General features: G+C 40.9%; 2 protein-coding genes across 2 annotated transcripts in view; both read right to left on the reverse strand.

Moving 5' to 3' along the window:
- Positions 1-558: 558 nt before the first annotated feature.
- Positions 559-22,132, reverse strand: part of LOC110040716 (beta-1,4-N-acetylgalactosaminyltransferase 3-like) — a 24,262-nt gene continuing 2,688 nt past the window's right edge. Inside the window, exons 2-4 of the mRNA XM_089277654.1 lie at positions 7,500-8,019; positions 5,731-5,875; positions 559-2,800 (exon numbers count right to left, since the gene is read on the reverse strand). Coding sequence (XP_089133780.1) covers positions 2,652-2,800; positions 5,731-5,875; positions 7,500-8,019 — 814 coding nt within the window. The 3' untranslated portion in view covers positions 559-2,651. The remainder of the gene's footprint in view (positions 2,801-5,730; positions 5,876-7,499; positions 8,020-22,132) is intronic.
- Positions 15,031-16,566, reverse strand: LOC149098722 (uncharacterized). Its single transcript, XM_089277655.1, has one exon. The coding sequence runs from the start codon at positions 16,564-16,566 to the stop codon at positions 15,913-15,915; it is 654 nt and encodes a 217-aa protein (XP_089133781.1). The 3' UTR covers positions 15,031-15,912.

Raw genomic sequence — 22,132 nt, forward strand, 5'->3', positions numbered from 1 at the left:
TTTCAGGTTTTTTTTTTTTGTTCTAATGGCGTTGGCGTACAGAATACACGTAGTCAGCTTTTGCTTGAGTGCAGCGTGTTGCTGAGTAAAACTCTTACTTCTGAATTAAGACACCAATGGAAACCATATTACAGATCACAAAGAGAGGAAAAACCGATGTGAACTAGTAACTATTTTCCTGAAACACCAGTAATTATGTAATTGTTAGTGCTGAAATGTTCTTGCTACGGAGAGAGAGAGGGTAGGGGGAAGGGGTGGGGTGTCTGTCTTCAGCACCCAGTTGAGGTTAAGCTCCATGATTAAGTGAATACATGGACGGCCCCGAAGGAACATGAAGAAAATAATAAGGATCACAAGGCTTTGATTAACCCAACGGGCTAGTTCGAGGCGTGGAGGGCTCGATAAATTTGAAACCTATTTAAGCTTCGATGAATTCAAGGTTTCGATAAATTCAAAAGTTCAAATTGCTAAACTTCGCTGAATTCAATAGTTCGATGAATTATCTGTTTTGACCAATTTATCGACAGTATTGGTGGACCTATAAAGAAAATGGACACGTTTGGTAAAAGAAACTTTAAACGTATTTATTACATTGAATTTTGAACACTACTCTTACAATACAATATTTTTTATTCTACATTAAGATACTTACTCAGAAAAACTCTACTTACATTACTTTACATTACTTACGTTACGCTACTTACACTACTCTTACCGTACAATATTTACACTACTTACATTGTTATACTTACACTACTTACAATGCAATACTTACATTACCTACATTAAGATACTTGCACGGAAAACCTGTTCTGACATTATGTTACATCACTTACGTTACGCTACTTACACTACCTTTAACATACAACATTTGCACTACTTGCATCTGCTTATTAGTTGGCAACGGTCCCAAATGACTGAATTCTTACAAACGTGCTCGCTGTATGCTCCCATTTGAAGTGTGGCTAGAATCGAAAAACTAAAGCAGATTTCGTTACATCAAGATCTTCACAATGTTTTAGTCTTAAATGTTTACTCGGGCAGGCAGGAGTTCTCGCCTCCCATGATTTGAATATTACTAGATTTGTTGCTCAGCTGGATTAGAAGTCTTAGTCGCATCATGTAATTTATTATTATTAATTTGCTGCGTATAGATTACTTCATAGAAAGTGCGACGTATGGATTTTTATTCACGAGTTGCAAAACGTTGGAAAAAGAACGAGTGAGCGCAGTGAACGAGTGAGTTTTCCAAAGTCTTGCAAAGAGTGAATAAAAATCTGTACAGAGCACTTTCTATGCTGTTATTATGATTTGCTTATTGTATATATAACGAGAACTAAACATATCCTTTAAATCAGTTTTAGTTTTCTCGATACCATAAGCTTACATGCAGAACAGCAAAAAATTCAAGACTGATCTAAATGACCGAGCGTAATGAAAAACAAATCCGCCTTCCAGTTCAGCAGAAGGCGGACAAAGGGCCTACACAGGCTTAAATATAATACGGGAGAATTCGTAAAGACGTAGTATGAAACCTTTTCGCTTGTCCCTAATCACTTTCAGATTCAATCATGTAATGGCGACGCTTCGCGCTGTGCAAAGACAAATTCGGACTCTGTTAACTTACACAGTTTATAGAAATGTTGAATGCTCCTCCTTGAGTGTTGATGGGCTCGTGATGTTAAATTTACTTCCTTGGTTTCTTAACGGCTATTGATTCTGAAACTGAAGTACTAGCGCTCGAGATGTTAGATATAATCCGCTGCTGTTTTTCCGAAGGTGAACTAAAACAGGAAGACGAAGCCATGTTTTCTAAACACAAACTTCAAGCGGGCGCTGATTTCAAGACAGCGGAAGCCATTTAAGTGCTTAAGTCTGATTGGCTAAGTGATTCTTCTCTGGACGGTGATTGGTTATATTTTTCACATGTGAAGAATGCTATAGCGAAGCTGATTGGACGTATCGCTTTTTTCACATGCAAAAAATGTAGCACACATAGAATTCTATTTGCAAGGTTTATTGCCTAAAATTCTCGCTATATATACAATGAATTACTGTACGATACATTGCGTACGGGCACTACTGACTAACGTTACATTCGCTATAGTATACGACAGAGAACAAATTACAATATATTACAGTGCTTTACTCACGATACACTTTGGTTATTTACTTTCGAGTGAGCGGTTTTCACTTAAGTGTCGTGGTATCAAAAAACTGCCCAATCATTGGTGAACACGTTGCTTTCATTTTCGTGACACAGAAAGTTACCATAGCAACAATATGACCTACTAAAAACATCCTTAATTATACCTTTAAGGGGTTATAATTCAAAAATGGCATGGTATAAGCTATAATTTTTTCTGTTTCAAAGGTAATTTTTACCTTCAATTTCAAGCCAGTTATATTTTGTAATATTTGAGTTCTTTTTGAGAGTTCAGACTTACAAAAGGAAAACTTGTCGTCTGCATCATTACACGGAGAATTATTTGTAGCCAGGTTAATTTTAAAAAATTAATCATAGTTTCGAGATCGATAATTTTTACATTGTAACACACCTTTTTCGTACTCGTTAAATATCCGGTAGGCCAGGTACATTTACTCCGCAAAGAAGAGCGCTCCAAACACTCCAGGCGCGGCTACACCAGGCGTTAATTCCACTTCTTTTGTTTACTGTGATAATGATGATAGAGGCCTGGGTACTTGATTCGTTCCACTTCCAACTTGGCGTTAAAAACACGGTCCAGTAGATCCCAGTCTTCCCCGCCCCATTTGTATTTGAATTTCTCAGTGTCCATTCCTTTGGCCGAACAGAGCAAAAATGAATCAGAGTTGTATTTTTCCTTAACTTCCAGTCCCTCTTTCCCTCTTTTTACTTCACGCCTACTCCCTCGCCAAATTTTCCCTCGCCCCAATCCTCCACTGTTACCAAATCCAAGATGGCGACCTTATACAAAAGTGTACATTCGCGCGGCACTGCGGGCTACATCGTCTGACATTTGCAACTCGCTAAAATAATAAAAGTTGATGAACACCGAAAGGGAGCGGATTATCGACAACAATAAGTTATTTAAGGAAGAGTTTTTTCTATATATATCTAGGTCATAGTGCGTGAAAAACCGCCCGCGCATCCTCTGGCGTCCTTCCTAAATTGAGTTATTTGCACTCGTCTTGTACCCGCGCTTTTGGTACTTTAAGATAAGTGACTGAGTAAACAAAATATTGGTTTCCGTAACATAACAGTTACTTTTCTTTGCAGCATCGTGTAGTCTCTCCCATTTCATAGCAATCCCCCTTGCAAATTTTACAGCCCAGTCCATGCCGTGAGAGCGTCAATGTTTCATACTTAATTGCTATGACGTATGATCTCTTTGTAGTGTGCTTACGAGACAATCAATCAACTTTACTTAAAGAGAGGGTGACCCATGACAGTATAAACTGATAAACTAGAGGCCCTTTGCGCTAAAAATCTACGAGTAAGTATAAAATAACTAAGTGCAGTACAAAGTATGAACAATAAAAATTTACAATATCAGGAGCCATAATAGGGGACGGAGACCGTAAGCGCGCGCCATTTCAAGTATTGGGGTTGTCCCCATGATATGGGACAATAATTCTATTTTTAGAACAAATTGCGCCATCGCCTGCGGCACACGCGCGTACATGCTGCGAGGATTTCTACGGATGTCGCGCGGGGGAAATGGCGTCCGAAATTCCAGAAACTTTCCATGTTTTTGGCCCACAACTCAACCCGTTTACGTCTCTTGGAATTTTACTTAATTAAGTATTTTCGTCGTAAGCTGCTCCAGTTTGAGTGAAGTAAGACAGTGTCGAATTTAGGTATGTTCCGCTGTAAGCTTATATATATCGCTGACCAAGTTGTGTTCCGACGGATGCTTCTTTTACATGAGCTGTAAATCACCCTGCTTGAAATTTCACATATGTTGAAGATTAACAGCTTTTCCATTACACAGCAAAAAACTAGCTGGATATATTTAGAAATAGCAGAGCTTCAGGACTTCATGGTTTCCTAGCTTCTCTTACCACACGCGTGCGAGGAATTTGCCAGTCTGTCGCGACCGAAAAGTAAAACAAAATAATTGCTAGGTTGAGTTTCGCCTGAATTGTAAGCAACGCTTGATGTTTCATCAAGGCCCAATAACTTTACGTCCGTAGATACTGCTCAGTTTTATTTGTGTAAAAATCCAGTAAATTCTCTCTTGTCGAGGAATGAGAGCGCCCGTCGATGCGATGCGTGTTTTGTACCGTCAGTAAACATGACAAATTGGACTTCCGCCGCACTTTCGTGTGAAAGCGTACATCGAATCAAACAATAACTCTATCGCTTTCAAATATGTTTAAGATTGATAAATGTTTGAAAACATATTGAAAGCTAAGCTGAAAATATGTGAATAAGGCAGAAATAATCAGCAAAGTTACAATGACGCTTTCTTTAAGCAACTTCGAATAACGATTTCGATTTTGTTGATCGAGTTATCAAAACTCCTTATATACTTTCAATTTCGCAGTGTAAAACTTCACTATGCTTATGTTGAAGAAACACACATGATGTTAGTAGCGTTTTTTGTGTTCGTGAAATTTGTTGCAGCATTTCAGCACAAAAGATAACGAAAGAAATCTTTGTCAAGATTTGTTGACAATTGAAAACACCGACTCGGACTTGAAAGTGCACGAGCTGCACTATGCAAATGAGCTAATTGTACGCGTCAGACTTTCCTTTCAAAAACTTTTGCAAACTCACCAAACAAGCAGAAACAATAAGAAACCATCAAAACAGGTTTTGGTTATGATTGACCATTGTCCGAGAAGCTCACAAATTAACTCGATACCAGAGTATAGAGTTTTCTTGCTATATTCGTAAGTCAGAACAAACGCAAAAACATACGCGTAAGCTTACAACAAGCGCGAGCAGATCTTATTATTCATTCCCAGCGCGAGATTGAAGTCTTGTTTTCGACCCTGAAAAACCCACCTTTTCCGTTAACTCAGAGCATAAAACTTCATATAAGCGCCCTGGTTCGTATTCCCTTCCTTATTCCCTGCCATCACGGTGAAAAATACGCAAGAGAATCTCGCATCTCTGACCATTTGAAAACGCAACGCGACAGCATCCACTCGAGAGCCCCCGACATGTGCGTGGATCCGCGCGGATATATGACCTCAGGATGGCGCAATTTGTTCTAAAAATAGAAAAATTGTCCCATATCATAGGTGCGCGCGGATCCCAAGACTTACGGTCTCCATCCCCGATTATGGCTCCTAACAATATGTAAAAAGTTCCGATAAAAAGTTACAAAAAGAATATGTATATACATAATTCCAATGATTTAAAATTTCCTAACTTTGATAATATTATTAAAATTAAGCTAACTATATGCATGCAGTAAAAGAACAAAAGTTAAAATATTAAGAGATTGTAAAACGGTCAACATTAGCCTTCCCCTCCTTAACGTACTCGATATATTTGCGTTTAAAAGAATTAATGCTTTCGCTGGATCTTCTTTTTGCAGGGAGGAAATTCCATAATAAAATTGATGATGTTAAAAAGATTTTACCCCCTTCCGTTTCCCTGTTATACCTGGGTAGTGTTATGTGACCATAATGGTTTTGCTTTGCGGCAATATTGCAGTTCCAGCTTTGTCCGGCATCAGGACTATTAATTAAGTTGTTCTGCTTATCGCGTCCCCAGACAAATTGAATTCCACTTACCGCCAACCTTTCTCCAGTCAGACTTGTATATAGCAAGCAAGCCAAACCCGTTAAGTTCCCAGAAGCCTCTGTGATCCGTAGACGAGCCGTCACAGTGTAAACGACCAACCACAGGGAAATAGGCAATCCGTCCCTCAACGGTGTTCTGAAAAATTAAAAGAAACAAATAACGTACAAAGTTGAGCATGTAGAAGTGGTACAACGAGTTCGAGTCAAACTGAAAAGCTAAAACTACTAAGATGATTCAACCTTGTAATTAAGCATTCTGCGTTTTGTTTACGAGTCCGTCTATAAAGCTGCTGTCACCACACATCTGGGAAACAAAAGTTTACGCTGGTACCGCAGAGTATGGTTTAAGACAGGATACAGCAACCACAAACATTTTTTTTTTTTTTAAATAAAGAACATTTTTTATTGTTATCACAACACAAAAATCTTACAATACTTACAATAGAAACATTAACTACAACACAAGTACTTACACCTTACACTAATTACAATACATTTACTTACACACATGCAATTATTAATCTTCACTCTTTTTACAATCACTAAATTAAACAAATTAATTCTGATATCTAAACTTAATCTCACTACAATATAACTTTTAAGATATTAACATATTTTTTACATTTTTTAGCAATTACAAACTAGACAAATTAAGGAAATAACAGTTGCAAGGAAAATTTCGGACGTTTTGATATTTAAGAGGAGAGGCATTGTTTTCTTACACAGGAGGAAATTTTTCTAGACTGTATCTATACCTGATTTTGTTAATGAAGTCCGGAAGGAGTAACGTATCCTCATTTAATTTTCTAGTGTATATATAACGACGCATGAACAAGAGAGTATAATTAAACAGCTTGTCAACAGTAGACTTTTTGTTGTGAGTACCAAATAAAAGTTCTACAGTAGTTGGATTGAAGTGAGTGTTGTTGAAATCATTAAACCAATTCAAACAGCTTTTAATGAAGTTTCCGGTGAATAGTAACCACAAACATTCTTTTGGTCACCGAAAACGCCAACAGGACACCATTAGCCTGCGTAGCGGTCGTTTCCTTTCCAGGAGAGCGAGAGGTGAACAAAACGCTCGGAGGCACAAAAAGGTTGAAGGCGCCCTTAACCTTTGCCTGGCACGAATCCTGGCTCGAGTCCTAGCTCAAGACCCAGTTCAAGTCCCAGCTCGAGTCCCAGCTCAAATCTCAGCTCGATTCCCAGCTCGAGTCCCAGATCTAGTCCCAGCTCGAGTCCCAGCTCGAGACCCAGTCCCAGTCCCAGCTCGAGTCCCAGCTGGAGTCCCAGCTCAAGTCCCAGCTCGAGTCCCAGCTCAAGTCTCAGCTCGAGTCTCAGTTCTAGTCCCAGCTCGAGACCCAGTCCGAGTCCCAGCTCGAGTCCCAACTGCAGTCCCGACTCAAGTACCAGCTCTAGTCCCAGTTCGAGTCCCCTTTCAAGTCCCAGTTCGAGTCCCAGCTCTAGTATAAGCTCTGGTCCCAGTTTGAGTCCCAGTTTGAGTCCAAGCTCGAGTCCCATCTCTAGTCCTAGTTCGAGTTTAAGCCTGATACTCAGCTTTAGTATAAGTATGAACAGGAGATGTTGGAGAAAAACATGACACTACCGAGGCAACTCCTGGTTCCCTTCCCTCATCGTTCTCTCTTTCCCCGGTGAGCAGTAATTTCTTGCTTCTTTAGGTGACGCATTCTAACTATCGTTCTCTTAGGACTCTTACGGGGACTGCTTATAACGTGATTGCATTTGTACTTTTACGTTACCTTTCTGACGCTGTCCATGATGTCTACAGGAACATCGATGTGAAGATCATACAGAAACAGTATAGCATGCTCGCTTGGAACACGCGCGACAGCCTCGTTTAGCGCAAGTGTCTTGTAAAATTTACCCGTCATTTTAACGATGGTGTGTCTGCTGCGGAACAGAGAAGTGTTAAAGGCTTCGGCCATATCAATATCCTGACTTTCAAAGTCGGCAACAACGACGTGGAAGTTCGTATCACCGGCCAATAAGCTGGCAACAGTGAGTTCATTGATAAAATGATAGACCCATCGTCCTTGGTCTTTGACAGGAAGTATGAAGTACACCGTGGCTCTGGTGTTCCAGTTGATTCCTTCTGGAAAACACAACTTGTCACTTCCCTTCTTCTGATAGACGTGTTCTGACAAGCGAAATGATTGGTTGTTATACTGTAAACCAACTTCCACGTCGACTAAGAAACGATCACCGTAAACTGGATCTGATTTTTGGGAAACTCTGTGGATTCTCTTTAAAAAGAAATCCCTAGAAGAGAATGAGAGAGATCAGTCCATCAATCAGTCAATTAATCAATCAATCAACCAACCAACCAACCAACCAGCCAGCCAATCAACCAGCCGGCCGGCCAGCCAACCAATCAATCCGTCTATCTGTCAATCAGTCAGACAGTCAGACAGTCAGTCAGTCAAACAGTCCTTCCGTCCGTCCGTCAGTCAGTCATTCATTCAATCAGACAATCATTACATTCAGTCAATCAGTCAGTCGGTCAGACAATCAGCCAATCAGTCAATCAGTCATTACGTTAATGATATGCCCAAATGCTTAGATTACGAAATGGCGAGACTGTTTGCTGACTACACGAGCCTCACATTCTCAAGTTGTAGTCTGCCAATTTTGCAAGATAAAATGAGTAAGGATCTTACAGAAACTGCCATCTGGCTTTATGTGAACAAACTTACTCTTAATCTGTCAAAGACAGACTTCATGTTAATCAGGTCTAGACTGAGAATTGCCGCTCTTGACGGTAAAATAGAACTTTCACTGTTCAATACGGATGTAAAGCAAGTGAAGTCCACCAAATGCTTAGGTGTTCGTATTGATAAGAACCTGACGTGGAATGGCCACTTGCAAAGCATAAGGCATTAAGTGGCCTCAAATTTAAGAATTCTGAAAAAGGTTAAAACTTTTCTAGAAAGTGGGACATTTGTTGTTTTATAAAGGCCAGTTATTGAACCTTATTTCAGTTACTGTTGTATAGTGTGGGATTCAATAGGTTAAGATTTTGGCGCGATCAAGTAATTCCTCTTCAAAGTGGCGGAGGTAATATATAGATTTAGCCAACCCTAAAAGCAGAGCTCCTGATTGCAATGATTACCCATAAAGGAAAAAGAGGAGTTGCTTTTCTTGGATCAGAAACTCAAAAAAAGATCAAATGTTAGCATGTAATTGCTCAGCGTGTGGTTTCACTATCAGTTATACCATGTTTTGAGGGTGTCAATTGACCATAACCAGGAGGGAGAGGGCAACACGTCAGATTTGGCTGACCCGATGATCATGGCCATTATGACGTCACGGCAAAAGAAGCGCGCAAATGGCGGATTTCTCCAACCATTCCAGCTTCAAATGGTATTGTATTTAGATCTCGAGGAGTAATTATCATTTTTTTTCCTTGAGAGGCAAGTAGATTTTAATTACAACCGAAAAATCTTGCATAAAGTGTATTTAAAGTGTTACAGTCATCACTCTCCGGTGGAAATATGTGGGGCAAAATTTTGACTATTCACCCTGTAAAATTGCCTTTTTTACGTGATCGGTAACCTAAAGAAACGCGTAACATGGTCACAGAATAGCTTATATGTATAGGAAAACATTTTCATTTTGAAGAGGATTTTGAAGAATCAGCAGTAAAAATGATCAGTCCATTTGAGTATGAAATATTTGCGATCTCGTGCTCGGGGGAGTGTTCTTTCACAAAACTAAAACTTTTTCACATATTCTGTAACAGGCCTAGAAAACAGAAATATTATCCACAATGATGGAAATGAGAACTTTCACAAACAAGAACTTAAACCTAATTATTTAAATAAGACTTTAAGCCTGCCTACTGCACAACGGTGGTTAAAATGCAGACAGAGGATAAAATGCAGACTGCAGACTTTTTAAGGATATTGTATTCCCATTTCCTTTATAGAGAGCTAAGTGCTCCAGGTAGCCTGAAATATACGGCTCAGGTTAGCCGGTGTATGACTAGCTCGATCTCTCTATAAATGAAAATGGGAATATGATATTCTTAAAAAGCCTGCTGTCTACATTTAACCCATGGTTTGCAGTGTAGTCTTGCAAGATGTTTCTTTAAATATATTGACATACAAGGCTCTCTCTCCTCTGCATAGCCCTCTTTCGTGCTACTTTGACCGTTGGCTGGTAGGTCGGAGTATATTTAATTTCCCATAAGGAGCCTCTGCGGAGGAGACAGTACAAGGCCTCATTTATATGGTCTTGGGTACTGGAGACAACCCTATCAGACGCATCTGAGGCAACTTTACCAAGTGTTTATATGTAATGAAGTTGTCCCTCCAGGATTTCTTAAGCCTTTCTTCATATTCTAGGGCTCAGTTATCGTTCTTCCTTTGCCTTCCTTTCGGTCATTTGATCATTGTGGGGTTTTGTGGGTTAATTTTGATTTCTTCATGCCATGAGTTGCCCCAGGTAGGCCAGTCATAGTATTTTGACAAAAAAAGGTTATCTGGCCTACCAGAGTTACCCTTGTTATGTTGTTAAGGGTGACTTGTGTTTCACTTTCTCAACAAAACGGTGAAAGTTAGCTCGTCTAGGGTCACGGGGGCCTCACTGTCGGCTGCAGTCACGTATGCTTATGTAACAAAATTTGAGTTCCAAACTCTGGTCAACTTGAGTTCCTGTTGCTGGATCTTATTATGTTTACAAAATTGGCACAGTTAATCAACAATTTAGGAATTTGAAGTTTGATTAATTTAAATTCCTAAACAATATTGTAAATTTTCTTTATGTAAGGATCCAAAAATGCTTTATGTGGAGTGTTTCTTGTAGTTTGTTTGACACGCGTCAGAAATTTTACTTTTCCTTTGTGCAGGTGAGAGTACAGAAAAAATTCCTTTACGTGAAAATCGGAAGACCTCAATTCAATATATTGATACTGGAAATGAGCTATTTAATGTTTTATAAATTACGATATTAGCTCCGTGTACATTACCACGTTGTATCTGCTTGGACGGGACTAAAAAGGTGGATGGGGTTGGATCGTTTACTTGTGAGAATTACTTCTTTTAATGATAAATACATATTGAGTTTCTGGTGCTAGCTCTCTCATTTTCTGATGAGTTACGGGCGATATATAATCTAAAGAGGGAAGGGAGGTCATATAAACATTTACTCCAATTTTTAACTGGTGAATATTAAGAGGAGTCTTATTTGATCTTTTTAAACCTTAGGTTACCATCTTTCACTACCGCAGCAAGACCATTCAAGCAGGCCCTGTTTCTGGCAATACATGCAACCACCATGGAAAGCTATCTATTTATTGTCAACGCACCGTCAATTAAACATTTAAAACCCAATCTTGTGTTTCTTTTCGTGGTTGCTGAAAACGTTCGCTTATCACTTGCATGATGCATTTTCTTGAGGCCAAAAATAAACTCATCAATGCAAAAAGCAACAGGGAACCTGGGACGGAGGTAGCTGGGGAGAAATCAGGCTTGGAGTTCATGTTTACAGGTACAACCTCTGTGACACTCTTCTCTAGAATATTTCTTTGTAAGTCAGTTTAAACTTAATGTAAACATAAAATTTATGGTGAAAATTGAAAGCACAAAGTATAAAGAAAATAACTGGTTATATTTCAAACTTAGAGGCAGTAAAGGTATCACAGTTTCTCAAGACAGGTACTATTAGAAAACAAGGGGTTTGGTTATAACAACAGATCACCTGATATTGATCTTTCCAGCTTTGTCATAACCTTCCTTTCTGAACTCTTTGTTTTGGCAATAAATCATTTTGGCTTCACAAGTTTCTCCTGGATAAGTTAACTCTTATTGCCAATGGCTTAGCATAGGAAGTGTTCCTGTTCATATTTTCTTTCTTCTTTAATTCACTTGCTGCTCAGAACCAGATTCTGTATTTTTTAGTTCTTTCCATCTAACAATATGCACAGTTTTCTTTTACAGTCTATACAGGTTAAACTGAACTCACTGAGAAATGAAAAAAAAAAAAAAAAAAATCAGAACTCAAAGCACCAGTTTAGGATACCTTTCTTGTGAGAAGTTCAGAGGAAGCTGCGAGACAAGAAATAGCTTTGCACAGCATGCGGACGCCCGAGGAAACAGATCCTGCTCCGATCTCATATTTGACAGACGATATGACATGAAATGAAGCACCTTTCTGCCGAGAGGTCTCGTCCATGTTATTCTGAATATCATCCGTTTCATCTAGGTCTCCGGTACAATGATTTTATATCATCTTAACAATCTAAAAGATCCACACGTCTGTTCGGAAGCTTGCGTCAGTTGGTTGGCCTCGCAGAAGAAAAAGTTATCTTTGACGGTTTTACGGACAATTTAGCGCAGAAAAATAATTGCTTGGTACATTATTTACTTTCCAACCCAGCATATGACTTGATAGTTCAAATGTCTTCGTAAGGGAGCATTTTCCATCTAATACTTTCTCATTTGTTAGCGGCCGTTCCAGCTCCGCTATAAAGACAATACCAAAGTTGCTTTGGGCTATTCATTAATACTTAACTCAAGAATTCTGGGTTAAAATTTGAGAAGGAACACCATGTTTTGTTGAAAACAACGCAACTATTACAGGGTTTTCAATAACATTAGTTATAAGCGGCCACTGAAGGTGTAATAGACGGCTGTGACCAGTAAAGGGGCCGCAAGGCCCCTTTCCCCTAGGGGGTTCTGGGGGCATGCCCCCCCAGAAAAATTTGAAATTTAGAAGCTCGGAAATGCGATTTCCAGCGTTCTGGACATCAAAAAGCGCGCTGTTGATGGGTATTTTTATTGATCACAAAGCAGGATTTTTTTGACAAGCTATAAATTTTTTGCAAAAAGGTGCATTTTGAATACCTTTCTAGGCAGATATCTCTCAGTAACACTTTATATCCACTTAGGCAGTATTTTCTTTGAAGTCCTTTCTTAAAACAAGTGCAACCTCTCTGCTACTCATTCAAATGTACCAACATGGCAACAAACTGATTTTTAACTCTTCAGAAAAAAATGAAATGAGATAAACTTTACAACAAAATTCTTTCTACTAATATTCTTACAAAACCAAAGCTCATTTACAACTTTTCATTGATTCTCCCACGGTTCATTATTCGGGTATTTAATGATCATAAAATAATGAAAAATTAAATCATATTATTAAATCATTCAGATGTCTTAGGTATCCTGAGATGAACAGTGATAACACTGATCGGCAACTACAAACAACATGTACACTATTTCTTTGGAACGTTTAGTTTGCCCGCTTTTTTGTAGCATTTAAAAATTTCAGTGGTCGACGTCGTTGCTGTTGTATTTGCTTTTTTTTTTTTATTAATATCATTTTTATTTTCATTAATGAAATCAAAACAGACGGCGGTAAGAGGTCCTACAAGCGACGGTAGACCGCCGGTAACCGGCTTTCATTGAAACCCCTGCTATTATCCTACCTGGCGTCACGCGACGAGCTATGAGCGAGTCGCCAGAAGCCGGCGACCCATTTTTGGCACTAAATTAAAAAACAGTTTTTAGAATCTGATATGGTTTTTGGAATAATAGCTTTCTCTTCGTGAGCTACGAGCGAGTTGCCAGAAGCCGGCGACCCATTTTTGGCGCTAAATTAAAAAAGAGTTTTTAGAATCTGATATGGTTTTTGGAATAATAGCTCTCTCTTCGTGAATATTCAATGCCTTTTCCAGCAAGAAATACTCTCCTATTTTGCAAGGTGCTGGGCTTGGCGTACGGACGTACCGACGTACACACGGACAGTCACATGACGACCAAAATTCTTTAAACCGATGAGTTACCAAATTTTCTTAGGTATGAGGCCCCTCTCGCGCGTTCGGCGCTCAGGAGCTCCACCAAAACAGGGCACTTATGTGTAACTAAAACGACTTCAAATATCCTGAAGATGGTTTTTTGCGAGGAAAACAACTAAGAAGGTATCACAAGTAATTAAGAAAGTAGTTTTCTTAATTGAATCTTGAGAATCTTGAGATTTTTCAGATTCAAAGCGAGAATTATAACTAAACGATCTTATGTGTCGCTTCGCACGAGTTTGCGATGTGAACACATGCTACCATAAATACTTTTCGGGTCGTCAGTTTTACGTCTGGAATTTCGCTTACTTCTTAATCATTTGTACTGAGTGATCTTACGCTTACAATCCTAGAACTTTTTCTTGTGCTGTGGACAGTTTTCTTTCAGAAATTTCTTCACTTCTGTTCATGCCATATGCATCACAATTATCGTAAAGAAATGAACTTACAGAGCTTCTATTTGCCATTTCTTCAAGATATATTGAGTCGGCTGGAAACAATAAACTATTGCCAGAAATCAGAGAGCCACATTGGGATTATTTAGGACCACACTGTTCTTCTTGTTTGGAAAGAGATTGCAATGCTTGCTTCAGTAAGATTTTTGAAGAAAAGACCTTTGGCAAGCTCACCCCAGATGAAATTAAAAGAGTTAACGCTTGACTTGAAATCGAATTTTGCATGATTTAATATACACTGTATGGGGAATAAAGGTGTATATTCATGATAAATTGCCGAAGTTATAAGAAAATTTTTGATTGATATAGTTTACAAAGAAACAAAATAAAAAGAAAAAAATTTCAGTTCATACATTTTCAATCAGCCAAAAAAAAAAAAACAAAAAACAAAAAACAAAAACCGGGGGCAGATTTAGTGAGAACTATTACTAGTAAAAGTAATATTGTGCCCCGATGAAACGAGACATGGTAAACTGCTCTGCTATAAATACTTGGCGACATAATAAGGAAAGAATATGATGTGTTCAAATTTGCCGTTTAAAACTGTTTGGAATGAGTTAAATAGCACGTGTTGATTTAGTTTACTCAGTTGATTGTTTGAATCATATTCATGATGAATTGCGTGATTTTAGGAACATTATGAGTGATAAAGCTTACACAAATTAGAAATAAAAGTTTTGGTTCTTGCAATAATGTTTAATTATTGTTTTCAATCAGCAAAACAACGGGGGCAGCTTTAGTGAGAACCACTACTAGTTTAGAAATGTATTCTACCTTTTTTAAATGACTTGCCCATAATTGAACTTGATTAAAATGTACATTGTATAAAAAAAAAATTCAGTAGACTAAACACCTCTGTTTCCCTATTTCCGTTCATTTGTTTTAAACTCCTGATAATCGAATGCATGCTTTGTAGTCCGTCATCTGCTGATTGACATTGCGCAGTTTGTTTGCTCTAACGTGCGGACACAAAGGTAGGTGGTGCAGAAGGCGACAAACGTATCACACCACCAGAGATTTCTTTAATCTTTGTTGTAGTTAATTAGTAGATTCTGAAGAGTGGATCTCTGTGGCTTGGAAGAACTAATACGATGAAGCTTGAATACAATTGAATGTTTGCAATACTGACGCTGATCGCAGCTGAACTCGAAATCTAAAATTCTAGTCCTAAAACGAACTATTCATGAGCTGTAAAATAAAGGAAAACGAACTATTCATGAGCTGTAAAATAAAGGAAAACGAACTATTCATGAGCTGTCATATACAGGAAACCACAATCGCTAAACTATTTGAGACCACAGAGAAACATAGAAAAATAACCACGCATATTTCGATAATCACGCATTGTTCAAAGTCACGCATTCTTTGTAAATCACGGGCTGTTCGTGTTCATGTTCATAGATCACGCGACGAGAGTAGAACTGTTCATAACAAATCCTCCGGGGCCAAGTTTAAGTGCAACTATCCTTCTCGATGAGTGGGCAGCATTTCTGTATGGATCGCTTACATTCACCCTTGCTGGTCTTCACTTGTACATTCCTAACAACACCATCTGGCCCAGGAAATACATCTGTCACTCTTGCGAGATCCCGTTTTCTCCTTGGTGCATTGTAGTCTACCAGCAGGACAACGTCGCCGACCCGAAGTTGTCTTGTCTTGAGCTGCCATTTCGCCCTTCTCATCAACGTTGGGTAATACTCGCGTACAAAACGCTTCCAGAAATGGTTATGCAGCATTTGAACAAATTCAAACCGTTTGCGGAGGTTTCTTGTTTCTTGGTAAGAGCCTTGGGGTACTGTTGCTGTTGCTCGACCAAGGATAATGTGGTTTGGAGACAACGGCTGTGGGTCGTTGGGATCATTGGAAGGGTATCCCAGTGGTCTACTAGTGATGAAGCATTCAACTTCTGCGAAAATTGTAGACATTTCGTTCCAGGAAAGAGACTGAGAACCCACGATTCCTTTCAAGGCGCTTCGTTTGCTTGATAAGACTCTCATAAATTCCACCCTGGTGTGGACTGAGGGGTGTGGGGAAAATCCAGCGAATTCTGTGGAGAGCAGAAAATTCTTCAGTTGGATTTCTTCCTTCTTGTACTAGCTTCTTCAACTCCTCGGTTCCAACAAATGACTTGCCATTGTCCGAGATCATCGTGTGTGGCCATCCATGGTGTGCTGCGAAACGTCGCAGGACATGCATGAATGATTGAGTGGACAGATCTTCTACAATCTCCAAATGAATGGCGCGAACAGTTGCGCAGGTGAACAGTGCTCCCCAGGCTTTCTTTGTTCTGTTTCGTCCAGTCTTCAAGTTGAAGGGGCCAAAAAGATCAACACCAGTCACAGAGAAAGGAGGAGAAAATGGTTTCAACCTCTCGGTTGGCAAATCGGCCATCAGGGTACTATGTGGTGGCTGGCGAAGCTTTCTGCATATTGTACAATCTTCGACCACCCCTTTAGCAAGGTTTCGCCCACGAGTTATCCAGAACTTGCGGCGACTTTCTGACAAGGTTCTTTCAGGTCCACCATGTACAACTTGATTGTGTACTTCTCGCATAATCGGCTTGGATATGGGATGGCTTGCTGGCAAAAGTATGGGGTGGATCTCTTCATAGGTAAGGGGCGCATGTCTTAGCCTTCCTCCTACTCCCACCACGCCTTCTTTAACAAGTGGTGCCAAATCGCTAAATCGATTTTACCAATCTTCCAGATCCCTCTGTGCCGACATTATCCAGTAGCGCTCTGCTTGATCCATCTCTTCTGGGACCAAAGGTCCTTCGCGTACTTCGTTACTGGCAACCTGGTTTCTTGCTTTTTTCTTTGCATTAGACAGGAAACGCATGCAGTAGGCAGTAATTCTGAGCAGTCGTTGCCAGCCAGCTGGAGAAGGCGCTTGGCTTTAAAATATCTTGGTTCTGGACAACGGCTCCGACCGGTTTGTGTTTTACATTCTTCATCTCGGGGTCATTTGCCATGGGGGTGTCTAGTTTCTCTGCAGGCCATTCTTCCCTGGGTTTCCTCAGGAAAGCGGGACCTTTCATCCATCGGCCATTGAATTCCTCGGTGGGAAGTCCTCTGCTGAGATCATCTGGTGGGTGAAGGTCGGTCGGAACGTATCTCCAATGCTCTTCGTTCCATGTGGATTGGATCTCCGCGACACGAACACCTACAAATGCTTTCATAAGGAAAGAGTCTGAGCGAAGCCAATGGAGAACTACCTTTGAATCAGACCATAATCCCACGAACTCGGGCTTCTCTTTGAATTCTTCATAAATTGTTTTGGCGAGCCTTGACGTCTTTAGTGCTGCCATCAATTCCAGACGCGGAATTGTACTTTGACGAAGGGGGGCTACTCTTGCTTTGGCTGAAATCAAGCGAACTTCAGGAACATCTGGTGTGGGCCACAGCAGGTATGCAACAGCTCCATAAGCATTGATGCTGGCGTCTGCGAAGACATACAATTGAGACGGTCCACTTGTAATACTTGGCTTAAGACATCTTGGAAATTTCACGCCCTTTAGCTTCTCTATATCTTCAAATAAATTACGCCACAGGTCTTTGATCTCCTCTGGTAAAGGATCATCCCAGTCAAACTGCTTTGACCTCCAGATATCCTACAGGGCAACTCTTGCCTTGATCGTAACTACTGAAGCCAGTCCGAGTGGGTCGTAAATCTGAGAGATCTTCGATAGGACTGATCGCTTGGTGAACGCCCCGCTGATTTGAAGATCTTTCACTTTAAAATTCACGGTATCTGTTTGAGGGTTCCAGCCAACTCCCAAGGTCTTGATCTGCCCTCTCTCTCCATCTAAGTTGACACCTGTCGCTGGTGGGACGATACCTTGGCTGAGTGTTGCTTTCCCGACTCTGTCCTTTGGCGTGGCTGGCTTGACTGGATTGCTGTCTCGCTTTTCTTTTCTTTTTGGCTGAGAAGAACAGTACCATTCTTTTATCTTAAAACTTCCCCGGGCAAGAGCCTTATCAAGCGCTGTCATTCGGCTTACTGCTAACTGAGGGGTCGGACACGAGTGAATCAGATCGTCCATGTAACGATCACGGCGCAAAATTACGGCAGCATCGGGGTACTCAATCTCATTTTCTTTAGCGATCTTCAGCATAACATAACTGGCCAAAGGTCACTCGCGACAGCAGGCACTTGGTGGGCTGTTTCTTGGTTTGGAGATTGTGCCACAGGAATCGATGAACAAGAGTGTGTCTTTCCGGTAGGAGGATCTGTAGGTACATTTTGGAGATAACCCTAGCAAAACCAAGAAGGTCTTCACGGAAACGCAGCAGGACGCCCAGCAAATTTCTAATGAGGCAAGGTCCTTTGCAGAGGAACGAATTCAGAGAGGCTCCCTGATATTGGGAAGCGGGGTCAAAGACAACTCTAAGTGGAGTACTCGGTTTGTCTGGTCGGTAAACACCATGATGTGGCAGGTAATAGACAGGTTTGACATCGGGCTGCGATTCTTCTTCTGTTAGTGGGCGAGCCCAACCGTTTTCTACATACTCTTCAATTGCGGGGTTGTACATCTTTGCCTTTCCTTCATTCTTAGACAAGCTTCGTTCCAAGGATTCGAGCCGTCGCTCGCGGATAGTTGTTTGGTAGTAGGTGAGGATCCTTCTTCCATGGTAGGCCTATGACTTAACGATTCTTTTCTTTAGTGCTGGAGGCTTCAAATAAATTCATAGCCATTCGGTCTTCTGTGGACATTACTGTCTTAGGACACGAACAGTCACGTGCCTGTACTCCTAGACTCTCAAACTCGTAGAATCTTTCCATGTTCAGTTTCTGAACGAAGCTGATGGAACAAATCTGGGTGGTTCCCTTTGAGCTGTCTGAGCCAATCACGTGCCATCCTAGGCGTGTCCGCTTCCCCACTGGCTGGAAAGGCAGACCTTGACGCACCTCTTCTACAGCATGAAGATGGCTATACTGAACTCCTAAGATCAAGTCAATGGGTCCAGCCTTATGAGGAATTCGACATCACGTAGGTGCGAGAAAGACTTCAGCCATGGTCTATCGAGGGCAGGAACATTTAAGATGGTCTTGTCGATTTCATGGGCTTCAACGGTGAATTCTTGTTCTTTGTCCAGGGGGGAGATCCAGAATTTCAATCGCCTACTTGCCTTCTCTTGAACTCTCTCGCCGCCAACAACTGGGTCAGGTCAATTCGCTCGCTTCTTCCCTGAAGGCCTAGAGCTTTAGCAAAGTCCTTTCGTATCACGGTTGTGCCTGCTCCGCTATCCACGAGAACATTTCCTTCCCGGACTTTTCCATTCGCTGTTTTAAATTGGACTCGAACCACTGGCATGATACTCCCTTTATCAAGGATTGATGCCACTCCGCTGTTAGTGGGAGGGCCTGTATGGAGCAAGGGATGATAAATTCGGGTGCAGCCGTTCTTGCCGCATTTATTCCTGGAGCTGCATTTCCTCGTCGGATGACCTCTCACTAAACATGAAAAGCAAAGGCGGTGGTTCTTCGCATGTTGTATTCTCTCTTCTAGCGAACTATCAGCCATAGTGGGGTAGTCATGGACTCTGTGCTCTGCCTGACAAATGTAGCATTTTGAGGGTTTTCTTGGGGCCTTTGTATTTGAATGAATTCCTCTTCTATGTTCTCTTCGAAAGCCGGCGTTTCTTGAAGTGTCCATCTTAAGAACATCACCGAATTCGGGATCAAATTCCGTCCTGACACGTTTCCTCACAAAATTGCTAATGTGTTCCAGTTGAGGGATTTCGCTCTTTTCTCTGATGTCTGTGGCCACATTCTTCCACTTTTCAATTAGATGATCTGGCAAACATCTGACAATCTTTCGGAAATTGTCATTGGCGTTAATGTCGGCGAAGTGATTTGGCGAAGCGTTGCTAGATTGATCATGTTAAGGGAAAACTCACGAAGGGCCTGTCTGTCATCGGGCTGAATTTTTCTTCTTTCCGTGATTTTTCTGATGAATGCCCTAGCAATGACGCTTGACTGGCCAAAGTTGACGGACGGCAGATGAAAGACGTGTTTCTTCAAATTCCACCAGATCACCTATCCACGCATCGACGGGGCATGCTATTTTAGGAGATTGAATAACTCCAGATCGCGTGACCTTAGGTTGGCGGGAAGAACTGATACTTTCTGAGACGCTTTCTGTTTTCGGTTGTCCCAACGAGCTTTCTTCTGAAAACGCGTTATTAGCAGACGATCCGTTTTGCTGCGAATTGTTATCAACTTCGGGAGAGGAACTTGCTTCCAAATTTATGTGGCCATCTACGGGCGGTGGTGGATCATGTTCCTCCAAATTGCTGCCCCCTTGTGCGGTTGAAGGCGTTTGTTGTTAAACAATGCCGGGAACAATGACTTGTTGTTGACCACTCACGCTATCCTGCAAATTCTCGCCAGCTCCGTGAGATCCGCTTGGCTCCGAACTTTCGCTCCCTTGTGCGATTAAACCAGGCGTTTGTTGCTGAACGAAGCTGGAGGCGGGAACACTGACTAGTTGTTGACCACTAGCACTTGGGCCTCCCAGTGTTTTGAAGTATGTCTCAACTTCTTCACTACCGAAGGCATCGTCGGTGAGCAAATTTTCCCACTCGTCTAACTTTGGGACTTGGCTGAGGTCTACATAGCCGTAAAGCTCGGCGTGTACATCACGGGCCAATTGAAAATCCTTTCGCAACTCCTCGAGTTCCTTTTCTATACGTCGTTTGGTTTGGTCCTGATCTGTAATAAATTTTCGCACCCTATTTATCGTACGCGTGACTTTACCTCTGAGTTGCTTTCTCTTATTTTTCAGCGTTAAGGAAGGATCCTCTGTTCCCACTGAACTTGACTTAGTACCTTCCGAGGTTCCAGTGGCATAAAAGGATGCAATAAGTTCTTCACCATCGGACATATTTCCTTGACTCGTTTGTTCCTAATTACCAAAGACGGATACCTCCTTGTTGCTTATAGGTCGGCTCTTCTATACTACTTGGACGAGGCTTGTTCTTCAGAAATTTTGGTGCAGAAGGCGACAAACGTATCAAACCACCAGAGATTTCTTTAATCTTTATTGTAGTTGATTAGTAGATTCTGAAGAGTAGATCTCTGTGGCTTGGAAGAACTAATACGATGAAGCTTGAATACAATTGAATGGTTGCAATACTGACGTTGATAGCAACTGAACTCGAAACCTAAAATTCTAGTCCTAAAACGAACTATTCATGAGCTGTCAAATAAAGGAAAACGAACTATTCATGTATATTTCGATAATCACGCATTGTTCAAAGTCACGCATTCTTTGTAAATCACGGGCTGTTCGTGTTCATGTTCATAGATCACGCAACGAGAGTAGAACTGTTCATAACAGTCAGGGCAATTGCTTAAATTAGTTAAACAAACATTGTCTGGTTTGCGTTCAGTAGAGTAAATCTTGAAAATAATACAGTCAAACTTCCGATTGCGACCACCTCTCCTCATCGACCAGTTTTCCAAAATACCAAAAGTTTCCCGATCAAATCACTATATTTGGAACCTTTTGTAACGGACCACTTCTCGTAAGCGACCGCGATCGCTTTTAGCGCTAAAAGTTTGGAATTTTCTTTTTTATTTAACCTCCCGAAAGCGACCACTTGACAGAAAATAAAGCGTAAATTGGATAATAAGGTGTTGTAACAGTATCGCATTCCTGGGTAGTACAAGAGACGGAAATTTCTCAATGGGAAGTACTGTGCAGCACCGCAAATGATCCCCGACCGCAAATGATCTCGAACCGCAAATGATCCCGATGTGGACCGCAAATGATCCCGATGTGGACCGCAAATGATCCCGATGTGGACCGCAAATGATCCCGATGTGGACCGCAAATGATCCCGATGTGGACCGCAAATGATCCCGATGTGGACCGCAAATGATCCCGTCGGAGAACGAGGAATGGCATGGAGTTTGGCTCCATGTAGTTATTTCTTTATTTTTTTTTTTTCATCATCCAAACAAATAACTTCGAATAAATGTAAAGAAAAGATAATGATAAAGTAAATAATTCTCATGATAAATAATTCCATCTCATTTTCTTTTGACGATTCTTCTGACAAATCAATAAAAAATAAAAGCTCGTAAACAGTGTACCATTTCTCAATTGGCTCGA

This window comes from Orbicella faveolata, unplaced genomic scaffold (genome assembly GCF_042242905.1).
Source record: "Orbicella faveolata isolate gen_17 unplaced genomic scaffold, um_ofav_v1 contig_46, whole genome shotgun sequence".
Lineage (NCBI taxonomy): Eukaryota > Metazoa > Cnidaria > Anthozoa > Scleractinia > Merulinidae > Orbicella > Orbicella faveolata.